This window comes from Peromyscus maniculatus, chromosome 22, assembly GCF_049852395.1.
Source record: "Peromyscus maniculatus bairdii isolate BWxNUB_F1_BW_parent chromosome 22, HU_Pman_BW_mat_3.1, whole genome shotgun sequence".
Taxonomy (NCBI): domain Eukaryota; kingdom Metazoa; phylum Chordata; class Mammalia; order Rodentia; family Cricetidae; genus Peromyscus; species Peromyscus maniculatus.
In genome coordinates, this window is record NC_134873.1 from 49,640,667 (window position 1) to 49,667,872 (window position 27,206).

At 46.1% G+C, this 27,206-nt stretch overlaps 1 protein-coding gene and 1 long non-coding RNA gene across 2 annotated transcripts in view; one reads left to right on the forward strand and one right to left on the reverse strand.

Annotated features, from left to right (window-relative positions):
• Window positions 1–2,131: 2,131 nt before the first annotated feature.
• Tmem178a (transmembrane protein 178A) overlaps window positions 2,132–27,206 on the forward strand; it is a 57,622-nt gene continuing 32,547 nt past the window's right edge. Inside the window, exon 1 of the mRNA XM_006988364.4 lies at window positions 2,132–2,635. Coding sequence (XP_006988426.1) covers window positions 2,236–2,635 — 400 coding nt within the window. The 5' untranslated portion in view covers window positions 2,132–2,235. The remainder of the gene's footprint in view (window positions 2,636–27,206) is intronic.
• LOC143270234 (uncharacterized) lies at window positions 9,281–13,632 on the reverse strand. The gene is made up of 2 exons (XR_013047326.1): window positions 13,275–13,632; window positions 9,281–10,370 (listed from the first exon to the last, which is right to left on the reverse strand). It is a non-coding gene; the product is annotated as an uncharacterized LOC143270234 (long non-coding RNA).

Consider the following 27,206-nt stretch of genomic DNA (forward strand, 5'->3'; position numbering starts at 1 on the left):
ATGTTCTTTTAAGTCACATTGCCGTGACTGAAAAGGGCTTCTGCTGTCTTTCTCCACGCGGGGACAGGGTTAGTGTGATGATGGTCACATGACTATGAAATGTGGCGGAGAATTTGTGTCTTGTAGTAAGTACATCAGGAGGTGAGGATATGATAAAGACACACTAAAGGGCTGACAACGTTTGAGAGTCTTCAGATTTGCAGTAACTATCTTGAGAGACTTCTTTTCAATACAAAAAGACACGGGGCACCCTAAGTTAATTTCAGATACCATTTGGGCTCACAGCGAAAGGGACTGTGAATATCCGGAAATATCTATGATCTTCCACATATTATAGAATATAAATAAAAGAAACCTTCTAAGTCCCATGATTTCTGTGTAAATCCTGGTAAGATGCCTCTGCCGGGTTTCCTGCTTCCTGTTAAAGGAAAGCTGATTGTGAGAAGAACACTAAAATTGTAATTCTTTGTCTTCCTTAATTAGACCCAGAGCTCACCACAGTTCTTGCTGAGGCTGTGAGAAAATCCAAGCAATAATTCACATTGGCAGGTCAGCAGAAACAGACACAGGGGTCTGATATGACCAAGATTTGCTTAAGGGATCTGTGAATTGAATAGCTCAGAAGAGGGACAAGCTCTTCCCAGGAAAAATATCCCCTGAAGACGTTGAGCATAAGCAGCAATGGAAATGAATCTCAGTGGCTTCTCATTCTACCTTTACAGATGCCATTCCATAGGAGGCAGATAAATCACCTTAATATCAATTGATGTGGGGGCACTAATTAATAAGTCCCATTAAATCACAGAGTGATGACATTTAGCATCTAATGAATGCCTCATAATCTCTTGAATCATTAATATTTCATAGCATCGGGACATAAGGCTAGCTAGCTATCCTGGGCTGGTGCAGCATGGTTTTCTGTCTCTGACATAGCCCCAAGGGCGGAGGTGGGACAAGGGTATTGCACCTTGCCATGCAGACGATTACATGTGCATCTTTCACTCCTAGTACTTTAGTCGTGAGGATTCCTCTTTTGGAAAAACGAGAGCCTGCCTGCCGTTCTTGGAGTGAACATCTGTGACTCCAGAGAGCCCTGGAAAACACAAAGCCTCAGATGTTGACTGGTGTGGAGTCCTGGTTTGTTGTTGACCCTCGATGGCCACCAGAGAAACTTGCACAGTAGAAAATCATTACTTTGATTTATCACTGGGGGCTTGCTTTATTCAAAGGCAATAATCACTTGGCAGAGCAGGTGCCACAGCAAGGCCTTATTGATCCAGGAGGCCTTCAGTCACTCAGGCGTGGAGAGAGCCCACGAAAAAGAAGTCCATTTCAGAGCAGGCTGAAATGAAGTGGGCAGGCATTATCTCTGACCGTGTGGTTCTGTGGTTCCAGAGACACTGGGTGTCTCCTCGCAAAAGAACTGGAGCAGAGAGGATGCTTCCAGGCTGCCATGAGCTGGTGAGAGGGGGAAGCCCATCTACAGAGACAGCTAGCAGCCAAGGTCTCTGAGTCTGGATCCTTCAAGGATCAAGAAACGAGGTTCGTGGCTCTAGATCAAGATTCTAAAGAGTCAAAAAAACGCCCACGCTCAAGGAATTGGATGGGATTTGCTCCCGGGAGCAAAATGGAGACAGTGATCCAAATCAACTTGGACAAGAGGCAAGATCGAGCCTGATGTTGGTGGATGTCTCGTAAGGTCGTGGGAGGGACAGAGGACCGGAGGCGGTCTGCGCAGGGGTAGGTGCGGGGAGGCTTGGAATCCAAGGCGGGTATATAAAGGCAGAAGGAGCCAGGGACGCAAAGGGGCAGCGGGAGTGAGGAAAGAGCGTCTGGAAGAGTTGAAGAAAAGTAAGGGGAAAAGTAGGGACCGGGGAATAAGAGGAGAAAGGACGGGAGAGAGCTAAGCGAGGACCGAGAGCGGAGGTGAAGGAAGGGAGAGGGGGGGGGACAGACCGCGGGAGCTGGAAGCAGGGAGAGGGACCAGGGGCGGAAGCGGCGAAGAGGGGTGGGGGCGGTGGAGTGCGGGGAGCCAGCTAAGGGGGAGGGCGCGGGGCCGGGCGGGAGGAGGCTCCCGCGGGGAGTGAGGCGGGCGGGCGGGCGGGCGGCCGTGGGAGGGGAGTGCGGGGCAGGTGGCGGGGAGGAGGGAGGGCGCGCGGCGGAGCGCCGAGGCCAAGTGCATTGTGTCTGGCGGCGGCGGCGAGCCCACCGGCGGCTGCGGCGAGCCGGGAAGCCATGGAGCCGCGGGCGCTCGTCACGGCGCTCAGCCTCGGCCTCAGCCTTTGCTCCCTGGGGCTGCTCGTCACGGCCATCTTCACCGATCACTGGTACGAGACCGACCCCCGGCGCCACAAGGAGAGCTGCGAGCGCAGCCGCGCGGGCGCCGACCCCCCGGATCAGAAGAACCGCCTGATGCCCCTGTCGCACCTGCCGCTGCGGGACTCGCCTCCCCTGGGACGACGATTGCTCCCCGGCGGCCCCGGGCGCGCAGACCCGGAGTCCTGGCGCTCGCTGCTGGGGCTCGGAGGGTTGGACGCCGAGTGTGGCCGGCCGCTGTTCGCCACCTACTCGGGCCTCTGGAGGAAGTGCTACTTCCTGGGCATCGACCGGGACATCGACACCCTCATCCTGAAAGGTGAGCGGCGGGGCGCACCCCGCGTCCCGGCGTCCGCGCCAGGAGCGCAGCCCGGGCTTCCCAGGGGCGCGCGGGTCCCCGCGGTCGCCTCTCCAGTCGCCGCGCTCCGCTGCCCCGCGCATTTTTCGCCCTTCCTGGCTGCCTTCCCTGCCTTCTTTCCCCAGCTACTCTCTCTTTCCTCCTCTCTCTCGCTGTCCTTCGCTCCTTCATCCTGCCCTTCTTTTACCCATTCCCTGGACTCTGCTTTACCCCTTACCGCTGTCTCTTTCTCTCCCCTCCGGTCCTTCTCCTCCGCCTGGGCACCTGGCTGACTTGGGATGTATGTGTGGATTTTCTTGCCGCTGTTCCCAGGGAGGGTGACAGCCACAAAGACTGATTTTTCTCAACTAGGTTCCTTTCCTCAAGTTGCGTTTTCCTTTGAGAAATGCCCTCTGGAAGAGACGAGGTGCAAACCCAGAATGGGGGGTTGAGGGGCCGGGAGGGCTTATTCATGGGCCGTGCTGGTGTTGGTTGGTACTGCAATAAATTGAGGTGGGCACCTCATCCTGGAGGGCTCATGGGGAGAGAAGACGGTCTGCCCTCCGAACACCCCGAGTTCCGGGGGCTGTTTGGATTGGACTTTACATACCATAATTCACTGGTGAAGGCAGCTAAGACACCTGCTGTTTTCATTATTCAACCTCCCTCATGACCCCACCCTCCTCAGGGTCTGGGCAGTAGCTGAGGAGTGCCAAGGGCCAAGTCCTTGAAAGTAGTCTTGGGTACAGAGACTGCATGTCACACTCTTAAGACTGTGACACTTTGTATAGTTTCATGGTTAGACATTGGGTTGTATAGCATCACTTTGCTCCTCTGGAATCTTTGCAACACCTAGCTTGTCTATATAATTAGATAGTTTAAGGCTTTTTTTTTTTTTGGTAACCCCATGCATGTAAAATAAAAATCAATACGAGAATCCTCTTTTGTGGAGCTCCCTTTAATTTCTAGCTCCAACCTGAACAGAATTTTTATCTCCCGAAAGAAAAATGAATAAAACTTCTTTTCCTTGCACTCACTGCTCCCAAAAGGAAGTCAGAAGTCAGTCCATCTTTAAAATTTCAGAAGCACATGAACAGATGTACATTGAATCACAGCTAGCCACGGAACTCCGTAGAAAGGAGGGGGTTAATAATGTGCTGGCCCTCCCCCATCGTGTTGGTTGGCATGGGCTTCATTTCTCAAACATGTCAATTTCCTCCTTCCCATGGCTAGCCCAGCTGGGGACTGCCATCCAAATCTGTCTGCACATGGAAGGACTCCAGCAATTTTGGGGGGACGATTCGATACAGTAATCTTCCTTTGAGAAGTCAACCTTTCTCTTTTCTGCTCCAACTTGCATCCGAATCTGATTTCTCCTCATGAAGACACTGCATAATTAATCCTGATAGGAGCGTAGTACATGAACAAGCTGCCAAAGCTGCTTGTGAAGAAGGCTGGGTTATGGGATGCTCATTTAGGCAAGGCAATTTTGAAAGTTAAGCTGCGGTAGTCTGTCTTTGGAAACGGCAGCATTGCGTTTTCCATGTACTCTCTGTGCCTGGAGTATTTCATTGCATGCAATTTGGATAGAGTGTAGTGTCTGGAACAGCAGGGCCGAGTCTAGCCCTCAGCGGGAGAACTCCCACGGGGACGCTCCAGGATACTTGTGGAAATATGCTGGCTAGCTAAGGTATCCAGCTCCTAGCGTGTGCAAAATCAAATAAATGATCTTAGAAGTGGAAGAATGTTGTTAGAGGTCAGCGGATCCAATCTTCCAACCCACTGTTCTAACCCTTCTACAGTTTCTGACAGATGGCTGCCCAGTACAGTACCACCACAGCAGAACTCACATACTGATTAAATGAATCAGATTGTTCTGGCCATGAATGCATCTTCTAGATGAGAGGGGGAAAAAATGACCTCACATTCATGCTATTGATCGTTTGTTAGCTAAACCTTTGTGGTGAACACTGGGGCTATCTGGCCAGTCAGAAAATACGGAGTCCCCACTGGGTCTGTCACTAAATCCCAGGGGTATTTTTCTCTCACAATTGTCCAAACTTATTTGGCCTTTGCTTTTGTTGTCTCTGTCTATGAGCTGACTGTTCTTTGGAGAATTTGCTGGATCTGAGTTGTATCATGGTTTTTATACTAACATTGTAAATTTAGGTTCCTGGGAAGCTAGTGAGCTGGTCGTGTAAGGGAATGAGGAGCTTGGAGCAAAGGGTAATACTACCATTGCGGGATCATAATTTGCTGTTGGGGGGTGGTGGTGGCCGGAAGTGCCTCTGGTACTTTCAACAATATTTTGATACTAACCTGCATTAGGCTGGTTGAGTAACTCTTTGGGCATGGGGGGGGGGGTGTCTCAGTTTCACCTCTGGGAAATGAAGGGACACACAAGTTTCATTAAAATTCGGATTCTGTGAATAATCCGAGGAAGGGAAACCAGATGTATTTACCTGTTTCGAGCAGATGGTTCGAGCATCCGTATTAGGTAAACACTGTTACTGTGTTTTGGCACCTGGCATCAAGTGGCTGTGGTGTGACTTTTCCTCAATGAGCACAAGACACTGGAACTTGTCGTCACATGGCGCTAAAACATTTCTCTAACCAGAGGCTCAAGGTCTGCTCCTGACTTTTCTCTCTGAGTGACCTGATGAGTCTTAGAATTGTTTGTGAAGTTTTAATTATTAATAAGTTGACTCAGATAGGAGACTAGGCCCGGGTCAGAATGGGGGGCGGGGTACGAACTTTCTGGTGTGCTCAGTGAACTTCTGGGACAAAAATAAGTTAGGCTTTTAACCTGGGGATACAGAGGACAGAGGTAGAATGTAGGTGAAGGGTCCAGAGAGGGCAACATAGAAAACGTTTTCTTTCCAGAAATATTAGTAAGCCCTATTCCTGGAGAGCCTATAAGTGTTTCTGAGGTATAAGAGTTAGACATATACAATGAGAGATTAGTTTAGAGTCAGTATGTGTAGACTCTATAGTATTAATCTACCCAAGAGGAATTACGCAAACAGAAAAGCATCCAACTCAATGATACAGAGCTTTGGGAGAATAATCAAATTCTGGGTTTTGTCCCTTTTTTATGATTCTAGGTCACATTTACCTAGCCTTTTCTTTAGAAGGTTTAGGTTGGACCTCCGAGCAGAACCTTCAATAAGAATGGTTGTTGTTTTTTTTTCTCCTTCCTTCCTTCTTTCTTTTCTTTTGGATATGAGGTCACCTATATCCCAGGCTGGCCACCGACTCACTAAGTTGCAGACACTGACCTTGAACTTCTGCCTTGAATCTTTAGGCTCCCAGGTGCTGGCATTACAGATGTGCACCTGCTTTATGAAGTGCCTGGGATCAAGTCCAGGGCGTGCTAGGCAAATACTCTACTAAGGAAACTCCATCCCCAGCCTGAGGTCAAGTTATTGATAAGCCTTTTAAGGACCAAGACTGTACCCCTGTGCTGATTTTCCAGGCCAAACTGTGAGCTATTCCCCAGTGGTTTAAACACTGTTTCTCAGACCTCAAGTTCTCCCTGTCTGAACCAGTTTCTCTAGCGCAACTGTCTTGCTCAGTTGGTAGGCTGGTCAGTCTTTTATTGCTGTGACAAAATTCCTGGTTAAGACAACTTACTGAATGGGGAATTTATTTCAACGTCTAATTTCTGCCCACGGTTGGCTAGTTCTATTGTGTTTACTGACGTGGGGAAGCAGAAACACCAGGGTGTAAAGCTATTCCCCTCACGGTGGCCAGGAAGCAGAGAGTTTACCTGGGGTAAGGGTACAGCTTTTCAAAGCACACAAGAGTATACCCTAGTTGACCTAATTCCTCTTACCTCCTGGTTTCCACTTCCTCAAAATCACACCATCAAGTCATGAATCCATCAGTGACCCCGTCAACTCCCCAGAAGTGCATCTCTGAACATTGCATTAAGTCCATGGATTTATTTTAAGGGGAATGGGATTCATGTTCGGATTGTAAGGCCAGGATAACACGAAATCTTATCAAATGCCTTAAAATAGTTTACCCTGTATTCCTTTAATTTACTTTCCAATTCAATTAAAAACATACCAAAAGCTTATTTTTGGAAGGTAATACTAGGAGATTTGGCAACCCATTGAGGGTTCTTTTGTGTCTCACTCTAAGCTATTTTTGCGTGTGTGTTTTTGTGGTTTCTGGCTTTTTGTTTTTCAAAGATCATGTTATGTATCTGGGTACTTTGTCTGTATACATGGTACATGCATTTGTCTGTGTGCCATGTGCATGCCAGTGGGAGCCAGAAGAGGCATTTAGACCCCTTGGAACTGGAGTTGCTGATGAACGTGAGCCATCGTATGGATGTTGGAACTGAACCCTGATCCTCTGGAAGAGCAACCAGTGCTCTTAAGCACTGAGCCACCTCTCAAGCTGGTCATTGCTTTTTTGGCTCCAAGAAAGCTTTCCTGGTCAAAGGACTAGCTCTGAGAATATGCAGATGAGTCACTTCGGCCTAATCAGAGGAGAAGTGTGGAACAGTTGAGCAAACCAAGTAGGCACTTGAACAGAATGGACTTAATGCTCTGGGCTTCGGGCCCCTTTGTGACACTGGAAATGTAGGAGTGTTGAAAGAGGATTTTCTGTATAAAAAAAAAAATCAAAGCAAGGTTAGGCCAGTGGACTTGGCAGGGTTTATGCAAGGCCTCGGAAAACAGAAAGCGACCTAAAGACAGATTCTTCACTCATTTGGTTATCATCCATTTATTTACTCAATAGATGGTGAAGTGTCAGGCATTGATCATGTGCATGTCGAAGACACACTGAGGGCCGAACAAAATGGACAAATCCCTGCCTTCTTAAGGAGGCATTTCAAGGAGCAGAGTTTGTATTTTCTAGTGGATTACACAGTAGCTACTCTTAGTAGGTTGTGGAAGATTGCCTGACGAGAGTGGAGAGCACTTTGGGAGAGCTGATAGCGCCAGTGAGGAAATGGCAGAAAATACAGGGCTGTGTCACAGAGCGTGGAGCCCTGTGGGGAACTCCCTGACATCCTGTCCAAGTGCCATAGTGAGCTAGAAAGGCAGATGGGAGGAGGGTCCCTCGGAAATGTGACATGAGCTTTCTTTCTGTGCCTGGGAGCATTTACTTCAACAAATACATAGTGATGAGACCTGTGAATACGTTGTGTGGAACTTTGGAGAAATCAGTTTTGAACTGGAAATGGTCACTGGACTCTGTGGGAAGTTCTAGCTATCGTATTAGCTTTAGCTTAAATATTTTTTTTCCATTAAGAATTTTCACTAAGAACCATTAACGTAACTTTTCAGATAGACGCACTTTGTACATGTAAATCAGATTTCAGTGTCATGCTCTGCCCATGATAAACAAAAGGAAATTTAAAGTAGTATTTTGCTGTTATGAAATTAAAAATGACAGGATTTCAGAGATGGGGAGATTACAATTCTGTGTTTGTCACGTTAACTCGTGAAAAATCGATGGGGATTGAATCGAGACTTGAAGTAGAAATATGTCCTAATGGTCTTTGAAGTCGCCTAATGAGATAAACAGAGATATCAAAGTGGTACATAAATACGTTGTCATTTTGCTCTCGGTATGAAAAGGAGAGGGAGAGAAAGCTCTGGAAAGAATTTACTAGGCCTTCCCTGCTAACGATTTATCTGCTCCCCCTGTTGCTTATTCTCCACAAAATTAATAGTCTGTGCAGGACCCACCAAGTCCTACCTGACACAGAAATAGATGGATGATTCTCTTCAGCTCATTTGTAGACCAAAGTATCGTTTGTGTGGGAATAATTATCTGCCAAGGGCAGAGCTACCTAGGGAAGCCAAGTGGCCAACATTCTTTCCTCTTCTCGGCCCAGGAGAGGGCACAGATTGCTTGCAGATCTCTCCTTGGACAATGCTGGGGAGGATATTGCTCAGTTTTAGGGAATCTCTGGTTGTGATGAAGAGTGTTCAAAAACACCTGCTGCTCTTCCAGAGGACCCAAGTTCATTTCCCAGCACCCACGCGGAATTGCTTACAACCGTTTGTATCTCCAGCTCCAGGGGAGCCAGTGTCCTCTTTTGGCTTCAGCATGCACCAACACACATGTGACACATGCGTGTGTGCGTGCATGTGTGCATGTGTGAGTGCATGTGTGCGTGCATGTGTGTGTGTATGTGTGTAAAACTCCAGTTTCAGGGCATCCAACACCCTCTGGCCTCTGAAGGCAACTGTACTTACGCATATAGTGCACATAAACTCTTACACACACATCTTAAAAAGACTTCCTTTATATCTCTAGACGAGTGGTGCCTGAGATATTTTTGAGCATGCACTCTGATGCTTATCTAAACATAATTTTTTCTTATTCATTTAAAATCGTGTGCAGGGGCTGCATTAGTACATGCATCATAAAGCAAAGACAAAAGCAAATTCTGAGGGGGGAATCATATTAAAATGGTATAGATAGAAATTTTGCATGGGCACCCCAGTGCCTCCCCACAAACACGCTTTAAAAATGGCTCCTCTTGGCGCTCATTAGTAACAGCGACTCCTCTCCTCTGGCCAGAGGGAGGAGAGGTTTGCTTATCATGGCTGAAATTTATGCATGTTCTCCCAGGATTCTGTTACACCACACACATTTATCTTGCGCCGAGGATGGAAGATGCATTTTATTTCCACATCAGTTCTGACGTTAGGCACAGTATTAAATGAGCCCTTTTGATTAAACAACTGCTACTTCATCCCGCACAACTCTTAATGACTAGATTTGTAGTTTCGTCTTGTCCCACGATGTGTGGAGGCTGAGCATGCCCGACTGTGATACTCTGTTTCAACACACATCTGTCACCAACACCCAGGAAGGTTATCTGGAACAAGAATTAAATTCTTGCTACCCTGTCAGCTAAAGAAGTGACTTGCTTTCATTCTTGCTTGTTCATGCACAGGAAATATCTTTGAAAAGTCATTCCCATACATAAGAGTCGGGGGTGCTTTAAGTGGTTTGTGATCAAAATTTCCAGAACCATTGACATTTTCATTCACGATGTCCTGTGGATAAAATTTTGCAATGGCCTTGGGGGGGGGGGAACGGAAACTTCTTTTTTTTTTTTTTGCTGTGTCATAGAAAGTTCACATCCAATTATACCCGACTTGTTGTGACTTTCTTTTTCCCCCTTAGCTACTGATTTTTCTTCTTCAGTGCTTGAAAAGAGCCCTCCAACTCCATCAGGCAGACGGCTCGTAATTGCCAGTGTTCTTGATTGCTGTACAACATAAGCTTTGGTTGGAGGAGCATCTGGAGTCACAAAGACTCCCTGTGTCACTGCTAATCATGAGGTCCCGAGGAGTGGGAATGTTGATGGGGTGGAGGTAGGTCTCAGGGTTTCCCCAACAGGACCGAGAACAGGCTCCATTCCATCGCGGTGAACATGATGCCCTGGACTCCTGCTTATCAGCCTGTAATGACTGAATGTCAGGTTCTCGTTGCAGATTGTTAATACTAGGACCTCTGCCAAGCAAGCTGTCACCTTGGATCGTCTGTGCCCTTGTTCCCTGAGCTCACCTGTCTTTTGTCTGTCTCATCTTCCAGAGAAAGTCCACTGTCTTTCTATTCGTCTAACGTGTGTGAACATCTTTGGTCTGTTTTCTTGGACGGTTTGCTGATTTCAAAGAATAAAAGTCATCAGATATCATTGGATCATCTTCTCCATATCTCACCCGCTTCCAATAGCAACCTGTGGGATGGGAGGGGAAAATTGAAAAAACAAAACAAAACAAAAAAACCAACTGAAAGATTGGCAGATAATGCACACAGCAAATATATCTCCTTTGAAGCAAAACATTAGCTCATTATTTTGATGACAAAGATGAGGCCCATTTTAACCATGTAGATCTGCCTCAGGCTTTAAGATAGTTGGTCGTGTGTGTGTGTGTGTGTGTGTGTGTGTGTGTGTGTGTGTGTGTGTGTGTGTAAGAGTTTATGTACACCATATGCATTAGTACAGGTACCTTTGGAGGCCAGAGGGTGTTGGAGGCCCTGAAATTGGAATTACAGCAGTTTGTGAACCACTTAATGTGGTGTGCTGGGAACTGAGCCTGGGTCCTCTGCAAGAACACTCAACGCCCCTAACCACTGAGCCATCCCTACCGCCCCAGTTACTATCTTAAAAAAACAAAACAAAACACCAGGTATTGATACTATCTATGGCTGTGCATAGCCTTTGGTAAAGAGTTTTAAAAAATCAAAATAAAGGCACTGTGACTAGAGAACAGATTTTATCTTCCAAACCTGGTAAAATTTATAACGTTTGCTTGTTGACTTGCTCACGGGGTTTCCCTGTGGTTAAAAGTGATTGCGGTAATTAATCTGCTTTATTGCAAGTTTTAACTAAAAGGATGTAACTGAACTTCTTGGAGCATGAGCCTCGGCTTTAGAGGTGGGGAGGCAGACAGCGTTTGTTCGCAGCGGGGTACCAGAAAGCAACGTGACGCCTTGGTCTTTCCTTCAACTGAGCCAGAGGAGTCCACAGTAGACCTTGCAGTCACATCATGGGGGCGGGGCACCCATCGGGGAATGCACCAGCAGTGGAAAGGGAGAAGCATAGGATCTGTTTTTTTACCTTCTCCTTTCTTGAATTTGCAAGGACACAGTGAATTACTTACTGGGTGTTCCCCAGAGTTTGAATTTAAAAAAAAAATTTTGTTCATAGGTTAAAAATAATATTAATCAACTCTCTTTCCCCTTCAGAATCTGAAGGATTTCTCTGTGCCCTTTGGTTCCTCCAAGATTTCTGACATAGATCATCTGGAAAAGAGATTCCAGAAATTCTTGAAGTGGGAAATTGTGAGATGATTCTAGAAGGCTTGATTGTCTCTGTAACAGGACATTCACCTGCAAATCAGCCATGATGCTTGCACCCGCCTGGCGTACTTAGGATATATCTGTAGCCATCTCGGGACAAGTTGGGTAGGAAATCGGGGTGAGGGGGGGAGGTTGGGGGCTCTACTTGGCTGGAACCTAATTTCACTGCATTTTAAAGAATTTTATTCCAGTGTGGGAGATGTATTGGCCTCATTCAAGAGTCAATATGCATTACTGTTAGGAAAAAAAAAAACCTATTTTAAAAAATAAGTGGTTTCTTAGTAAAAAAAAAAAAAATGAATGCCAAATTCTGTAGGTCCCATGCTAACAGAGTTGCCGCCTTTATCATGTCCATAGCAGTGGAGAAGGGCCTGTGAGTTGTGGTTAATTTGTAGTATAAAACTGCTTGCTGGGTGGCGGTGGTGTGCACCTTTAATCCCAGCACTCAGGAAGCAGAGCCAGGCGAATCTCCAAGTCGAGGCCAGCCTGGTCTACAGAGCGAGATCCAGGACAGGCACCAAAACTACACAGAGAAACCCTGTCTCAAAAAACTAAAAAAACAAAACAAAACAACAATAACCAAACAAACAAACAAAAAAAACCCAAAAAACTTGCTTACAGTAATACTTTAGATTATAGAGTCTGAGCATTGTGGCAAATATTATTCATGAAGTTATTCTTGAGAAAAAAACAAAATTGATCACTTATCATATGATTGAGAAGTTATGGAACAGGTCATTACAGCAACAGTTTGACCCAAGATAAATTTCCAGATTTATCTTGGGACCAGAAATCCTGATGGCCTATTGGCGTAGTCCGTGCTACATGGAACATAGCATTTGAGCTGGGCAACTGGTTAACTATGAACTGCCTGTTAGAGCTCATCTGGTACGGAGCATCCGGCATTGCAGGGAAGCTTTGCTTGGCGTTGGGACAGTGGAAGTATTGGATGAAGAGAGCTCCAACTCTCGAGTGCTGGAAAAATAAAGAAGATGGGTGAACGAAAGGGAGGAAAAGCAGCAGCCATTGTTAACGTGAAGGGTTCTAGAGAACACTGCGTTCTTCGGGAGCTGGAAGCAAAAGGCGCGAGGTTCCCACTCACCCCTGAGCAGTGGACAGGCGGAATCTAGCTAGATGTCTGCTGCAGGAGTCTCGAAGCTGGGCTCTATTGCCTTCTCAGGGGCTAGGGGTCTCTCTATCTCTATGTCTGTCTCTCGCTCGCTTTCTCTGTGTCTCTCTTCCTGCCTACTCCGTTTTCCTCACTCCCGGTCCCTCTCTTCCCTCCCCCTCGTCCTTCCGAGAGAAACTCAAGTTGGGAGGAGGTAGATATGAAATACAGGTAGACTCAAAGATCCGTCGAGTTGAAAGGAACGTCAAGCCCTGACCACCCGATGTTGTACTGCAAACCTGTCACTCAAAACTGCAGTACCTCTGACTCCCCGTCCCCTTCCTCTCCCCCAGCTTGTTAGCTGAGTGTCTGTCTGTGCACTGGACCCCCCCCCCAAAAAAAAATTGTCATCAGCCTCATTCTGAATTGGTTTTAAGTTAGAAGCAGACAGCATCATTTGGAAGGAGAAGGCCCTTTGATTTTTACGTAGAAGAGGTGGCCAAGGAGCTTAACCCACTCGCTTTTCTGGGGGTGGAGGTTGTTTCGTGGGGGAGTTGAGGGCTACAGTGGCAGGGGTGGGTTGGGGTGGGGTTCAGTCCTTGAAAGTCGTCCCTCGGTGGGTGCCAGCGCTGATTTGGAGAAGTGGCAGCTGTATAAATAACTCATCACCTGTTGGTCCTCTGAACGGGTCCCCAAACACCTGATGTGGAGACGTTCAAAAGGAAATGACAGCAGGAACCACAGGTAGGGCACAACAGTGCGCGCCCTCCAAATGGGACGGTTACCGGAGTGAATTTGTCTGATGGGCATCGAGCGGAGTCGTCCCTGGTCTCCTAGGCATGCGCACAGACGCGAGTGTCGTGGTCCTTCGGTTATGCTGTGGAGGAAAATGGGTACTTGGTACGAATAGGCCCCAGAGTTTCATCATGGAAGTTTGTGGCAGGGGTGTGTTTTAAAGGATGAGTTTCTGTGTAAACTATCACGTGACTCTGCTGTGGACATCCTTCTAGTCTCATTTGCAAGTTTAATCGGCGCCCCCCCCATCTTCCCCCACCCTCAATATTCTTCCATATATGTGTAGTGGGTGGTTGTCTGTGCCATGTCCTGAAGGACTGCCCCTAGTGAGGCAGCTGCTAGGGACCTGCCCCTGGGGCGTGGCCGCCAGGGACCCTTCAGACCTGGGATGCCAGTGTGCACTCTACCTTGTGGATTTTGGATGCTGAGAGTGACCAGGGCAGAGCTCCCCAGAGAACAGCTTGGACCTTACCTCACCCCTTCCAGGATCCTGCTACAATCCCTTATTCCTGTCTTGTGGGTTAACCCCCAAATACATTTCTTTGATCATTAAGCTGATTCCGTGGATTGATAGCAATTAAATCGCATTATACATGTAGTTTTTTTCTGGTGGTGTTTTTATATCCAAAAGGGTCAGCTACAGCAGCATTTCTGATGAGGTATGACACATTATAATTTGGGTTGTGGGTGTAATTTTTTTTAAAAAGGAAGTTAATACAGTACTTGATATACATTTATGCACTCCTCCGGGTAGGCTTATTGGTTAGGAATCTTTTAGTGTCAAATAACAGAATATCCAAATAAAAATGGCTTAACCTGGAAGGAAAAAGCATTACCTTGCATATAGTCTGGAGGAATTCTGCATCCCAGATAGTTAATTACAGAGGTTAGGTGCTGGAAGGCTTTAGCAGCTCCAACAAAGGCAGCTTCGCCTCCAGCCTGGTTTAGCCTCCAGCCTGGTTTCTTCCTGGACACAGCAGTTCTGAGTCACTTCCTCACGTGGCGACAGTTTGGAAGGTAGACACTAGGAGAGGCCCTACCCACTTCTTGACCCACTTCTTATAAAACGTTCAGTAGACTTCCCACAAGTCTCGCTGTGCAGAATTATGTCACATGACCATTTCTAAGCCAACCCCTGGACAAGAGATGACTAATTCTCATAGACTAATCAAGCTCTGCCTCCTGGGTTGAGAGGTGTGAATCTTCTCTGGAAGCTCGTGGTTACCTGGTTTGTTCAAAGTTAGCCAAGGACATGTATACATGAATGTGGAGAGTGTCACAGTGGGAGCATGCAAGTGGAAGAACTCAGATTATTTTAACCAACTCTTCTGGCTTACCACTTCCTCCACACTCGGCCCCAGTGAAGGCCCTGCATTTTCTTTTCTGAAAATGACATGTCTTTTTTTTCCCCTCCCTTAATCTAGAATGACCCACAGGTGGTATAGTTGTTTCTAACCGGCTTACTTAAAACTGCACGTTTAAAATGCGATACAAAATGGTCAAAGTTGTGCGATTTCGGAGTTGAAAGTGTCCTCTAAGATGAGTTGGTGCAGTTGTTAAAATCTGATATACATTAGATTGGTGTGGTCCATATTAAGACATTCCCCAAACATGTAGCCTTGGTCTCCCCTCCACCTTTCCCAGTAGGTGGAAGTCCGGCAGCCAGAGGAGCCTTGTGGAGATTGCTATTCAGAACATGCACACCTCCTTACAGGCCAGTTCCTCTGATAAACCTGTTCAAGCAGCACCACGGCTTATTTTAATTGCTTGATTTCAAGGAAAACAGCGTAATGATGATATATTTCACTCCCAGCTCCTGACTAGTTCCAAGTGACCGTCGAGCCAACTTTCAAACAGTCCCCTAGTGATTTTGCAGAGGAAATCAACAAGGTCCTCTCTGTGACTGCCGCTGCTTGTGTCCTTGCACGTCGAGGGAGGCACAGACCCCAAATCCGAAGAACTAGCCCATTCCAATTCAGAGATGCCATCTGCTTTTGGAATTGACACACGGAGAAGGACAGCTGAGGAAACCACTTCTCAGCAGTGTCTGCTGCTGTGTTTGGAGGAGAGGGGATGGAGAGGAGGTGAGCCCCTGTCATCTCAGCTGGGATGTTCGAGTCACACCACTGCCCTGAACTCCGTGTCTCCTGATGGAATTGCCATGCTCCTCTGCACCTCTCCTGGGGCACCGGGAGGCCTGTTCACTTGCGTCTGCTATCTGCTCAGAGCAGGGATGACAAAGCGAAAGTGAACTGTCACAGATGGGCTGAGCTAGCAGGGCTTTTTAGCGCCGGAGCCTGAGAAGATGCTGGAAAGCCGCGAGGTGTGTGGGTGGACACATATTTGGACCACCGGATGGCATGCCAACTTGTAGGTTCAAAACACACACACACACACACACACACACACACACACACACACACATACAGAGAGAGACACAGAGAGAAACGGGGAGGGAGAGACAGACAGAGAGAAACAGAGAGAGAATATGGATATGCATACAGGGGAAAAGAAAAGAAAGGCTGTAGGGAGACCAGGGGAGCCGACAGGAGGACCAAGTGTCTGCTGAGTCTCTGGGAAGCCATCTCTAAAGGACCTTACTTCCTGAACATTAAAATCATCCGGCATTTTAAAATGCAACCTCGTCATGTCAATCCTTCCACCAAAAGACTCTGATGAGTTCTCCCTAAGTTTAAACAGGTTATTTCCCGAGAAACCAGCCACTCCACTCAGAGACTCATAAACAGTAACTTGTATCTGTCCACAGCAGCATTCTTCCTAACAGCCAAGGGTGGGAACAACCCAAATGCCCGCCACCAGATACAGAAATGTGATGTGCCCATATAATGGACCATTATTCGGAGGTTGGAGGGAGGTGGGGGATGAAATACTGGACACGCTGCAACATTACGGACTTTGTAAACTTTATGCTCCGTGAACAAAGCCAAGGCTATGAGGCCGTGCACTGTAGGGATCCTAATAACCAGAAGAGGCGAGCCTAGAGAGACAGAAAACAGGGAGGAGAAGTGATTGCTTAGTGGGTGTGGAGTTTTCTTCGGGGTTTATGAAAATGTTCTGGGAATAGTGGGAGGTGGCACAATGTACTGTCAGTAAACCGCACAATTTAAAATGGTGAACGGCAGCATCAAGGTCCTCCAAAATTGATGACTGCCCCCAGCTACAAGTTTGAACTTCTTATGAGGTCATGCACAAGCTTTTAACCATGAGGTTCCAGCTACCTTTCTCCAGGACCAGCACTTCGCCATAAAAATACCAGGGCCAGGCTACCCTAGAATTTGCTGTCCCCCTCTCACATGCCATGGTAGTTTCAATGTAATTGGCCCCCATAAGCTCATTGGGAACGGCTCTATTGGGAGGTGTGGCTTGGTTGGTGTAGGTGTGGCCTTGTTGGAGGAAGTGTGTCACTGTGGAGGTGGGCTTTGAGGATATATATATATATATATATATATATATATATATATATATATATATATATGCTCAAGCCACACCCAGTATCTCAGTTCACTTCCTGTTGCCTTTGGATCAAGATGTAGAATTCTCAGCTCCTTCTCTGGCATCATTCTGTCTGCCTGCACACCATCCTACCCCCAGCTGCCATGTTCCCTGCCATGATGAGAAGGGACTAAACTTCTGGAACTGCAAGCTGCCACCTCAATTAAAATGTTTTCCTTTAGAAGAGTTGCCGTGGTCGTGGTGTCTCTTCACATGAGTAGAAACCTTGACCAGGTGATACACTCTTTCACCTTTTTATAGCCCGTTCTGCCTGAAGTCCCATTCTCTCCTTTCCATATAGGACATGGCTGCCTTTTCCTTGAAATTCAAGTGCCCTTATATTTTCTCGACTCTATGCTCGGCTCTACTTTCATTCTTTGCAGAGTAAACTTGAGCTTTTATTAATACATTTAATTCTTGGGCAGCTTCATATCTGCATATGATGCTAGTTACTGCCCTTTAAACTTTCTCCCCCATCCCTCCCAGTCCCTCTCCTTCCTTCCAAATTTCTTTTCCTTGTTCAGTACTCTTTCTTTTGCCTGGTGTCCCACAGAGTCTAACTGGGGCCATCTGTGTGACCATAGGTTTGAAACTATCTATTAGAGCCTGGTGGGCTCACACCGGATGCTATGCTCTCTGCTCTCCCAGAATCTGCTAGTTGCCAGGAGATCAGTAATAACTGATGGGCCCCATGATCCCCTTCCCAGTCTGTAGCTGGCTGTTAGGAGGACTCGTGTGAGGCCAGTGACATCAACATAGCGACTGTGAGTTTATGATTACTGTGACTGTGGTGGACATTCTCCAAGTCATCTCCCTATATTCTGGTTGGTTCTTAGGAGCCTTGGGAGGGTGCTTAAACGTCCTGTTTAGGGCAGAGCCCTCAGCCATCCTTCATGCTCCGCATCTTCTGAAGCCAGGGGTCTCTGCATTCACTTCTGCTCACTACAGTGAGAGGCCTCTCTGATTAAAGTGTAGAAGAGCCTTTGTCTGTAGAAAGCAGATTGATGCTATGTAAACCCAGCAGTATTGGGTTTCCCCTTCCCGGATGGGTTTTCATCCAGGTTTGCAATACTAGATAAAGGTTCCCTTTTGGGAAGCAGGCATCAAATCCCGTCAAGGAACACTTGGTTACCTCCATGATGGTTGTGACATTATTGCATCAGTGAGCACATTTTACCTAGAAGGCTGGAATTGTAGTTCATAGGATTCACAGCCAGGTAAGACAGTTGACGCCTTTATCCGCCAGCATCCTGCAGAGCATCACTGGGCCCTCACCATTAGGGAGGAAGCGTCCAGCTTAGTTCCAGCTTAGTTTTTTCCGTACCTTGAATCTAACCTGTCCAGTAGTGTCTTCAGCAATAGGGTCTTACCAACACGTTCTGGTGGGTAACCAAGAGGAGTGGTATGCGCCTGTATTGTTTTGGGGGCCTCTGAGTTCTTGTTGACAAGCAATTCCTACAGAGGTATCTGATACCAGGCCCTGGCGGGGGGTGGTGGTGGTGGTTGTTTGGTGATCCTTTACTTCTAGGACTAGCAGTGTCTAGCCTTGTAGAGTATCTACAGGTTATCATATATAGAGTGATTTATTATATACTCACTTCATTTTAATCACTGTTCCTCCTTCCCTCACCCCCTGTCCCTACACCCCTCTCCTTGTTTGAACTAGTACACCAGGATGAATTGTTTTACAGTTCTCTACTTTTACACCCAAATTTGCTATCCAAAGTTCAATTGTGGTCCAAAAATTATTAAAATGGAAAGTTCTAGAAATAAATATTTCGTAAGTTTAATTGAGCAGCATTCTGAGTGACATGATGAAACCTTGTACCCCTTGCTCTATAATGCCCGTGAATTGAGAAGCCTCCCCTTGATCAATGTAACCACATAGTATATGCTACTGGCCTTCTGGTTAACTAGCAACCTCTGTATGATCAAGCCGGTCCTAATATCTCCGTTCCCATGTTCAGGTGATCCTTATTTCATGTAATAATACCTCAAAGTCCAAAAATGGTGGTGCTGCCACTTTTATTATAGTATATTTTATGATTATTTTAATTGTTATCATTAAACTTTAACTGTATTTAATACATAAATCAAACTTTCTGATAGGTATGTCTGGAAAAACATTATGCCTATAGAAAGTTTGGTTCTAACCACAATTTTTGGTATCCACTAGAGGTTGGGGACATATTGTTCTTGAATGAAGAGGAACAACTGTTGACGAGGACCCTACGGTGTTGTCTGTGCCTCAGGACAGTGGTGTTTGGAGTGTACTGTAGCCTTTCTTTGTCCATTCTTTCTCTGTATCTTGAAACGAGGAACAGATACCAGCCAGCTTATTATTTGGACCATACAGATCTTTTCATATAATGACTGTTCCAAACAATCATGTTGGGAGGATTCAAATCACAGTCATACCTGATCCATTTCTTCTCGTCCACTCCCTGAGGCTTTATTCCAAGCACTAGAGGGGGAAATCGTGTTTTCAGAGACCAAACACCAAGGATTAATAAGAATAAGACACTAAAAAATAGAAGAGAAAGTACTTGGCATTTAAAAAGTAATAATCGTCATAGAAATTGTAGAGACCACAAAAGCTAGCATCCGTGGTACATTTTTCTTTCCAAGCCATTAAAAATATCAGTGTAACATTAACAGAGAGCTCCTTTATGGGTTTTTCTTACAAAATGCCCCCAATCCTTAAGGGAAGGATTGTGAGACTATTCAGGTTTTCCTGTCTTGCTGTGTGTCCCCACAGGAAGTTCCTCCCTCCAGGAACTGGTCCTTTATCCTTTTACAAGGATCCTCAGGTGGTTTTCACATCACAAGAACACAATATGCTGCTATTATTTTGCCAAGTTCATGCACAATGTCCTCATACATTGGGCTTATTAAATGTTCCTTTTTCAATACAATTATTGCAAACCCAATTATGTGCTTCCCATAGGCAGAAAGCAGAATGGTGGGTGGGAGGGAGTTGCTGAGGCCTCATGGCTGACGTCCTCCACTGGTCCTGACATGAACTATCTGCTGCCATAGTTATGAACTATCTGACTTGTCCCTAGGGAGGCTTCTGGGGAGAATCCCATGAGTTGCGGGGGGGGGGGGGGGGAGAGTCTTCTCTTCTGCCTCTTCAAGAGATGAGGGGCTTTGCTGGTCTTTTTCTGAAATGATTTTTCAGCCAGTTTATTCTGCAGTTTTTTGAAGTGCCGGGAGTCAGGAGAGTTGGGGTCTTACCTCACTGCGTTAACTGACGGTGTGACCTTGGGCAAGTCATCGAGCCTCTCCAGATCCGGATTAGTTCCTTTGTAGACAGAGAGCTTGGATGTTAGTAGAGCCTGTTGGCGTCTCTTTCAGCGTCTACTGCTGTGATGAGAGCAATGCCTAGACAACATAGCTTAATTAACTTCGACAAGTGTCGGGCCATGAAAAGGTCAGTTTTTTCGAGAAGCAGGTGTTAGGACAAGCCAGTTTAAAGGCCTTCCCCTCGTTTCCAGTTGTTCCCTCCACAATGCTTTGCTTTGCTCTTTTGAATGTGACACATTCTTTTCTCTAATTTTCTTTTTCGTTTCACGATGGAATTAAGGGAGAAATCAGGATTTTTTTTTTTCCTGTCCTGCTTCAGCATTTGCATTTTGTGGGCACAGTGTTTGCCACTGGGTTGGAAGCATTCAATCCTCTAATTTTCTTCTGCCTACATGCATTTTATAGGGGATAGTATCAATAAGATATGTGTGCTTTTAGGCAATGGAATTTGAGTGTCTATTTAATGGAGAATATACTTTAGAAATTTTCATAGTATGTACAATTTAAATTTTGCCTTACCAGTTCATTTCAAATGTCTTTGAAGAACTTTTGAAAAGATTTTGATGAAAGAAAGAAATCCACTGTCTTTTATTACTATAGGGAAAATTCTAGGTTGATTTTCTCCCTTGCTGCCTGAGGGTATTCATTTGCATAATCTACGTGAAATCAAAGAGAAGTCCACAATTATGCCTCATTTTGCTCACAAGTTTTAGTGGCATGCTTTCTGAGTCTCATAGTTAATGTGTTAAATACCTGGAAGTTATATTTGATCAACTTTAATTCACATTATGGATCTTGATTATTCATTTCAATTTCTTCCATTCTCCTTTGAATGATATTTCTAGGTAGTTTACCGAATATTGTAATCAGCATAATAGTTAATTTCACTGAGAGTTCTACTTAGAGAAATTGAACATGCTATTCCTTTTTCTCAAGCCCTAGTTTCTCTGTGCAGATGGAAGGCACACCCAGCATCAGTAACCTTCTTTAGTAAACACAGGCAACTGCTGATCTGCAATTCACGCTCTGATACTTGACAGGACAATTTCGTTGGCTTGTTCTTAAACCCTTCCATACCAAGCAGACACAAGATGGACAAACTGATGTCCTGAAGTGGCTGCATCAGGGTCTGGCTGGTTGTCTTTGGGAGAGGTGCTGGGAGACTTCCAATAGACATACTGTGTGAGTTCTATTCCCAGTAGCCATACTCTGTGCATGGTGAGCATACTGCCTCGCCTTGGTCCTCTTACAAGTGTTGGGTTCCTTTGAAAGTCTCACTGCAAGGATTATGTAAGTCAAGACAGATGAGTCTGGCCAAAACAAGCTAACCAAACTGCATGTAAAGGTGATGGAGAAGACAAGATAGAGGGGTATAAAAGGATGAAGGCGAGAGCCATGCATGTTGTTGAATGCATGTTGAATGCATGATGAATGCATGTTGGTCTTCACTTTGTTTCTTCGTTTCTGAATATGTTTCTTAGGTTTTTTTTTTCATTCTGCTGGATTATTTGTTTCTTTGAGAGGAGGGAGCTCATAAAATCATGTAAGGATGATTAAGTCGGGAGCTGTAAGTCTGTAACAATCGTAGGATGAAGAATGCCTGGCTAGTGCAATAGAAACAGTGCCTTCATCCACTGCACCTTCTTTTCACATCATTCAAAGTGGTTGCTCCAAAGAGAGGAAGGAGACACGATCTGTGACTAAGCCTGTGGGTTAGGAAAGAATAATGGTGGAACTGTTGGCAGTTGCTGTGGGTGTACTGTGGAGAGCCTGTCTCTAGTACAGTGAGGGAACCCTGGGAACCAGAAACTCGACCCTGGTCCTGGGACACGGACAAGTAATCTGAAGTGTTCTAGACCCCAGTTCCTCGTTCTTAGTGTAGGTTCAAGCATCACACTTTCTCAGCATTTTCAAATTCTTACATTCTATGACTTATTCCTGGCCTCAGGAAGTCAAGAGTGAGTTTCCCAAATAGTGTCTTTATGTGCATCAAAGTTTGTTTGATCTACCTGGAAGGATGTATTTACTCAGCACATTGCTCATGTTTCAGCCTTGTGAAACACAAAGCACCAAATCTGACTTTTGTGTAAGGACTCAAGGTCATCGTATGATACGATGATGCAGTACCAAAGTGCCCCCAAAGGACTGTGGGGTGATATGCGAGTGGTGTGCCTTAAGACTTAATGGCACAGTCTGTGCTTTGAAAAATGGTTGTGTTTGTTCGGATTATTGTTTGTTTTATACTTACTGCTTTGATCAATATCATTTCCTTATTTCTATTGTCTGCTTCTGGCCATCCCTCTTCATACTCCACTCTGCTGCTTCTAATGGGCAAGAGACAGTGGCCATTGATGAAGCAAATTGACATTATGTCTGGCGTGAGCGCGTGTGGTCCCGGCTGACATTTCAGGAGCTACTTCTGTGAGTGAAGACTTCCAGAGTTCCTTGGCATCGCCTAAGGCTTTGGGGGGCACCTTTTCTGTGTTGCAATAAGTACAGTATCGAGGTATATGTTACTTTATGTTTACAAATGATTTCTTCTAGACATGTAAAGAGGAGAGAGCAATAAAGCCAAGTCTGAGGGACTGTGAGAGAGCTAAGGGATTCGAAGGGGCCTTGCAAAGGGCAAACCCAGAGGGTCTGTCAGAGTGTCCAGATGATTGACAGGCATGGCCAGATCTCATTTGTGGACCATCCTACACAGTCACTCCATGTCCAGCCTTGGCTTGCTCGCCGCCGCCGCCGCCGCCGCCACCACCGCCGCCTTGGTAAGATAAAGTGGAAAAGGTGAATTAGTAGCTGCAAAGATTAAGTTAGAAACCCGTGGTGCAGCCCTTCCAGCTCCTGGTTCTTTAGCTCCTCAGGGCTTCTTGCAGTCAATTAAAAAAATTTAAATTGGTTATCCACTTTTTTGTATATTTACTAATAAAAGCCACGCGATTAGCTTGCAAACTACAATATGTCCATTTTCACATGACTTTGGTTGCTGACTAATTTACAGTTGTTTAATCTGCAGAGCTGGCAATTTTTGGAATCCTCCTACCTCCTCCGTCTTCTCTCCCTCATGGTCTCATCTTACCCATCCAACAACAAAGCCAGGAGTGTTATTTTTAGGATATGGAAGCCATATTAAACAGATCGTTGGGTTTCTAAGCTTTTTTTCTGAAAGTTTTAAAAGGAAAAAAAAAAAAAAGACAGGGCTGGTCTGCAGAGTTCTCCTTTGGTTTTTGGGGTGCCCATACCTAAGAGGCAACACACCTTGCCTCTTAGATATGGAGCTTGCTGGGAGGACCACACGCTTTCCCAGGACAAGGGAGCTCATCGGGAGTCGAGTGTTGGAGCTTGGAGCATCTAGTCACCTCTGTGGCTGTAGCTTCAGCCACCGTGTGTTTCCTGTAGCTCACGAGGGTGGTGGAGAAGTATTTGGGAGAGCTGTGAAGAGAGTAGCCATTTGGAAGCTAGAACCTCCCATGCTGCCTGTGCTGGCGTGGCAGCTAAGCGGGTTAGAGCTGTGCGTCCTCTCGCTGAACACAATCAATGTGGATGATGATGGACACAGGGTACAGACAACTTCTAAAGCTGACTTCCTGCTCAAAGGAGGAATACTGCCTTTGGGCTGGAGAAGAATGGTTCAGTGGGCGGAGGGCTTGCGTAGAGGGCGGAGGGCTTGCGTAGTGGGCGGAGGGCTTGCGTAGAGGGCGGAGAGCTTGCGTAGAACGGGTAGCGCGCGCCTGCAGCCCCAGTGTTGGAGCGGCAGAGGCAGGAGGGTGCCCAGAGCTTGCCGGTGCCGGGCTCAGTTAGAACCCTCTACCCTAAAAAAGAAGAGAATCAGGCGATGGTGGTGCACGCCTTTAATCCAAGCACTCACGGAGGCAGAGGCAGGCAGATCTCTTGAGTTCAAGGCCAGCCTGGTCTACAGAGTGAGTTCCAGGAGAGCCAGGGCTACAACAGAGAAACCCTGTCTCGAAAAACCAAACCAAACCAAAAAACAACAACAACACCCCCTCCCCCCCAAAAAAACCCAAAAACCAAACCAAACCAACAACAACAACAAAAACAAGTAGAGAGCAGTTGAGGAAAACACTTCACTTCAACCTCTGGCCTCCACACGCACACCCATGTGATTGAAAACACATATATACACACAAAAAAGAAAAGGCAATGTAAATACCTTCTTAATGAAGCAGAAGACTCTGTAATTGTAGTCCACACAGCAGCGTAGCCTGCCTTGTTTATTCTAGGTCTCAGGATTGGCTGCTTCTCTATTGATTTCGGCTGATAATCATGCAGTCTATTGGGCTGTTGCTAATTATTTGGGCTATCTTAATCATTGGATTGTGCATGATCTGTTTTGTTCAGATAATTTCTCAGCAAAAAGAATTGAACCAGCCGAAGAGCGCAGGCATCTACCTAATTCCTGTCTGCCTTTGCCTCCAGCTCTTCCTGTCACGTTAAATGAATCATTTGGTTCCCCGCTCTCCATTTTACTCTCTACGAGCAAAAAGAGGGTAGTCTTTATCTTGTAGCTTACAATTTAGGGTAATTAAATATCAGATGCTATCAAAACATAAATTGTTGGTATCAGTTCGATAGGATCGTCTGTGCTGACTTCATGTACTTTGGTTTTTTTTTTTCATTGAAATTCATAAATATATACTCAGTATAGAAATTGCAAAAAAAAAAAACCATAAAGAAGGAAACAAAAATCATCTATAATCCCTAACTTAGTTATACAAATCTGTTAAAAGATTTGTTTTCACCCAGTCTTCATGCACATATATACACACAAACACATATTTGAGATAATGTGAAATATACCATCTCACAACTGGCAGTAGGTCACAAGGATTATACAGTTTTAATCATTTTTTTATATCTGCATAGTATTTTAGTGTGTAGGTGCATAACTGTTCAGTTAACTCATCTTTCTGACTCCCTTATCTCCTCCTGGTATCTTTTCCACCAACCGACAGAATCAGCTCTCTTAAATAAATTGGATGTATCATTCTGAATCTAGAATCCTCTGTAGCTCCTGGTCACCCTGGGTGAGGTCTGGCCATGTTGGGGAGAAATCTTCAGTCTGGTGTCCACTGACATTCTCTCCTAGCTTAATATTTCCCTTCATTGCCCCCCCCCACTCCAGAAATACTGAGCTGCACTGTCAGTTCTTATGAACACGCCCTGCCTCTGAACTTGACCATGGCTTTTCCTTTGTCTGGGTGCTCCTTCCTCACCTGCCTATCTCCAGAGGGCATCCAGGTCCCCACATCTTCAACACACACACACAACACACATACACACGCACATGCGTGCGTGCGCACGTGGACACACACACACACACACACACACACACACACACACACACACACACACCTCCTGGCAGTTCTCTGGTGGCCTGCTGACCTTTCCCAATCCCTTCTGTGTGCTAGGCCAGAGTGAAATGGCTTTGGCTCGTTTGCTGAAAATATCAACTCTGATTATGTCTTCTAGTTCACAGTCTGGGGCCACGAAGTTTCAACCTGGACATCAGACTCTTCCAGTTCACTCCCTCTCCATCTTCTCCAATGCCCCTGCAAGGCTCCCTGCTCCAAGTCTGAGCTGCTCTCCCACTCAGAGCCCTTGATCAAGTGTGCTTTTGCTGTTTAGGATTAATCCTACCATCCCAGGAGCCTTCCCCAACTGCCTTCCCCTCCTGACGCAGGTACCTTGTTCTCTGATCCCATAGCTCTGCATCCTTCTCCTTCATCTAGAGCCATTTTACATCTCTTTGTGCTATTATTTCAACAATGCCTATGTCCTTCATTGGACCCCAAGCTCTTCAAGGGGGAGCTTATGCTTGTTTACATTCAGTTTATATGTAGAATGGGGCTGAGGGTGCTGGAAGGGTGAAATCACAGGGTTCATAAGTTAGACAAGTCCTTCAACTACCAGGGGAGGCTACATAAGACTAGTTAAATTAGGCTAGACCAAATGGTTGAGGACAAGAACCTTCCGGTAAAGGTGGTCGCGAATATGAAGGGCCTGGAGTCTTGGAGACCTTTGAATGATCAGCCCTTTTATGATGAGGATTCCGAACTATTTTGATGGAGGTTCTAAGCGAGGATGTGAGGGGGATACAGTCCATTGTTTACCGCCCTAGACACTCAGGACAGGGAGGCAAGGTGGAATGGAGCACACAGGTCCCAGCTCTGCTTTGAGAAACGACAGACTACCTGGTATGCACTTTGTAGAGCCCAGGTTGGTTTGTCTGTCTGCAGCTTTGCAGCTTTGGCAGATGACCAGTTCATTGGGGGTTTGCTCCACTATCCCCCCCTTTTTTTTTGAGTTGGGAATCTCTTATGGCTCAGGCTGGCCTTGAACTTGCTATGTAGACAAGGATGACCTTGAACTTCTGATCCTCCTACCTCGACCTCCCAAGTGCAAGGATTACAGATTTGTACTACCACACCCTGTATTTCTTATACAGTTTATGCAGTGCCGGGGATTGAACCCAGGGCCTTGTGCATGCTAGACAGGCACTCTACTGACTGAGCTACATCCCCAGTCCCACTATGGGAGGGTCTTAAACCAGCTAGCTAACCAGTGATGCAGCCGGAAGCTTGGAGCACCCCCAGACACTGATTCCACCTCTGCACACTTGCATCTTGGCAATGGGCTGTGCACTCGGAGACCTATTGCATCAAATACAGTTCTGTGTACAAGCAGGGTGAGGTGCAGGGATGTACAGCCACTGGCCAGAGTGCCTCACAGCACTGCGCTGAACCTCAGCAGGAAGTCACCTGATGCTCAGACTTTGGAGAACTCAGGTACTTCTGAGCCCTGAGGGGGAAACAGAGGCAAGTATTTCACTCCCAGCACTGGGCTCTTGAGCTGCCCCGCTAGGAGTTAGGAGGCCTGTGGGATGCCCTAGAACATTGGATATCTAGCCCCCGGCTTTGAAAAACAAACAGATTCAAATCAGAAATCATCTGGTAACAGAATAATCCA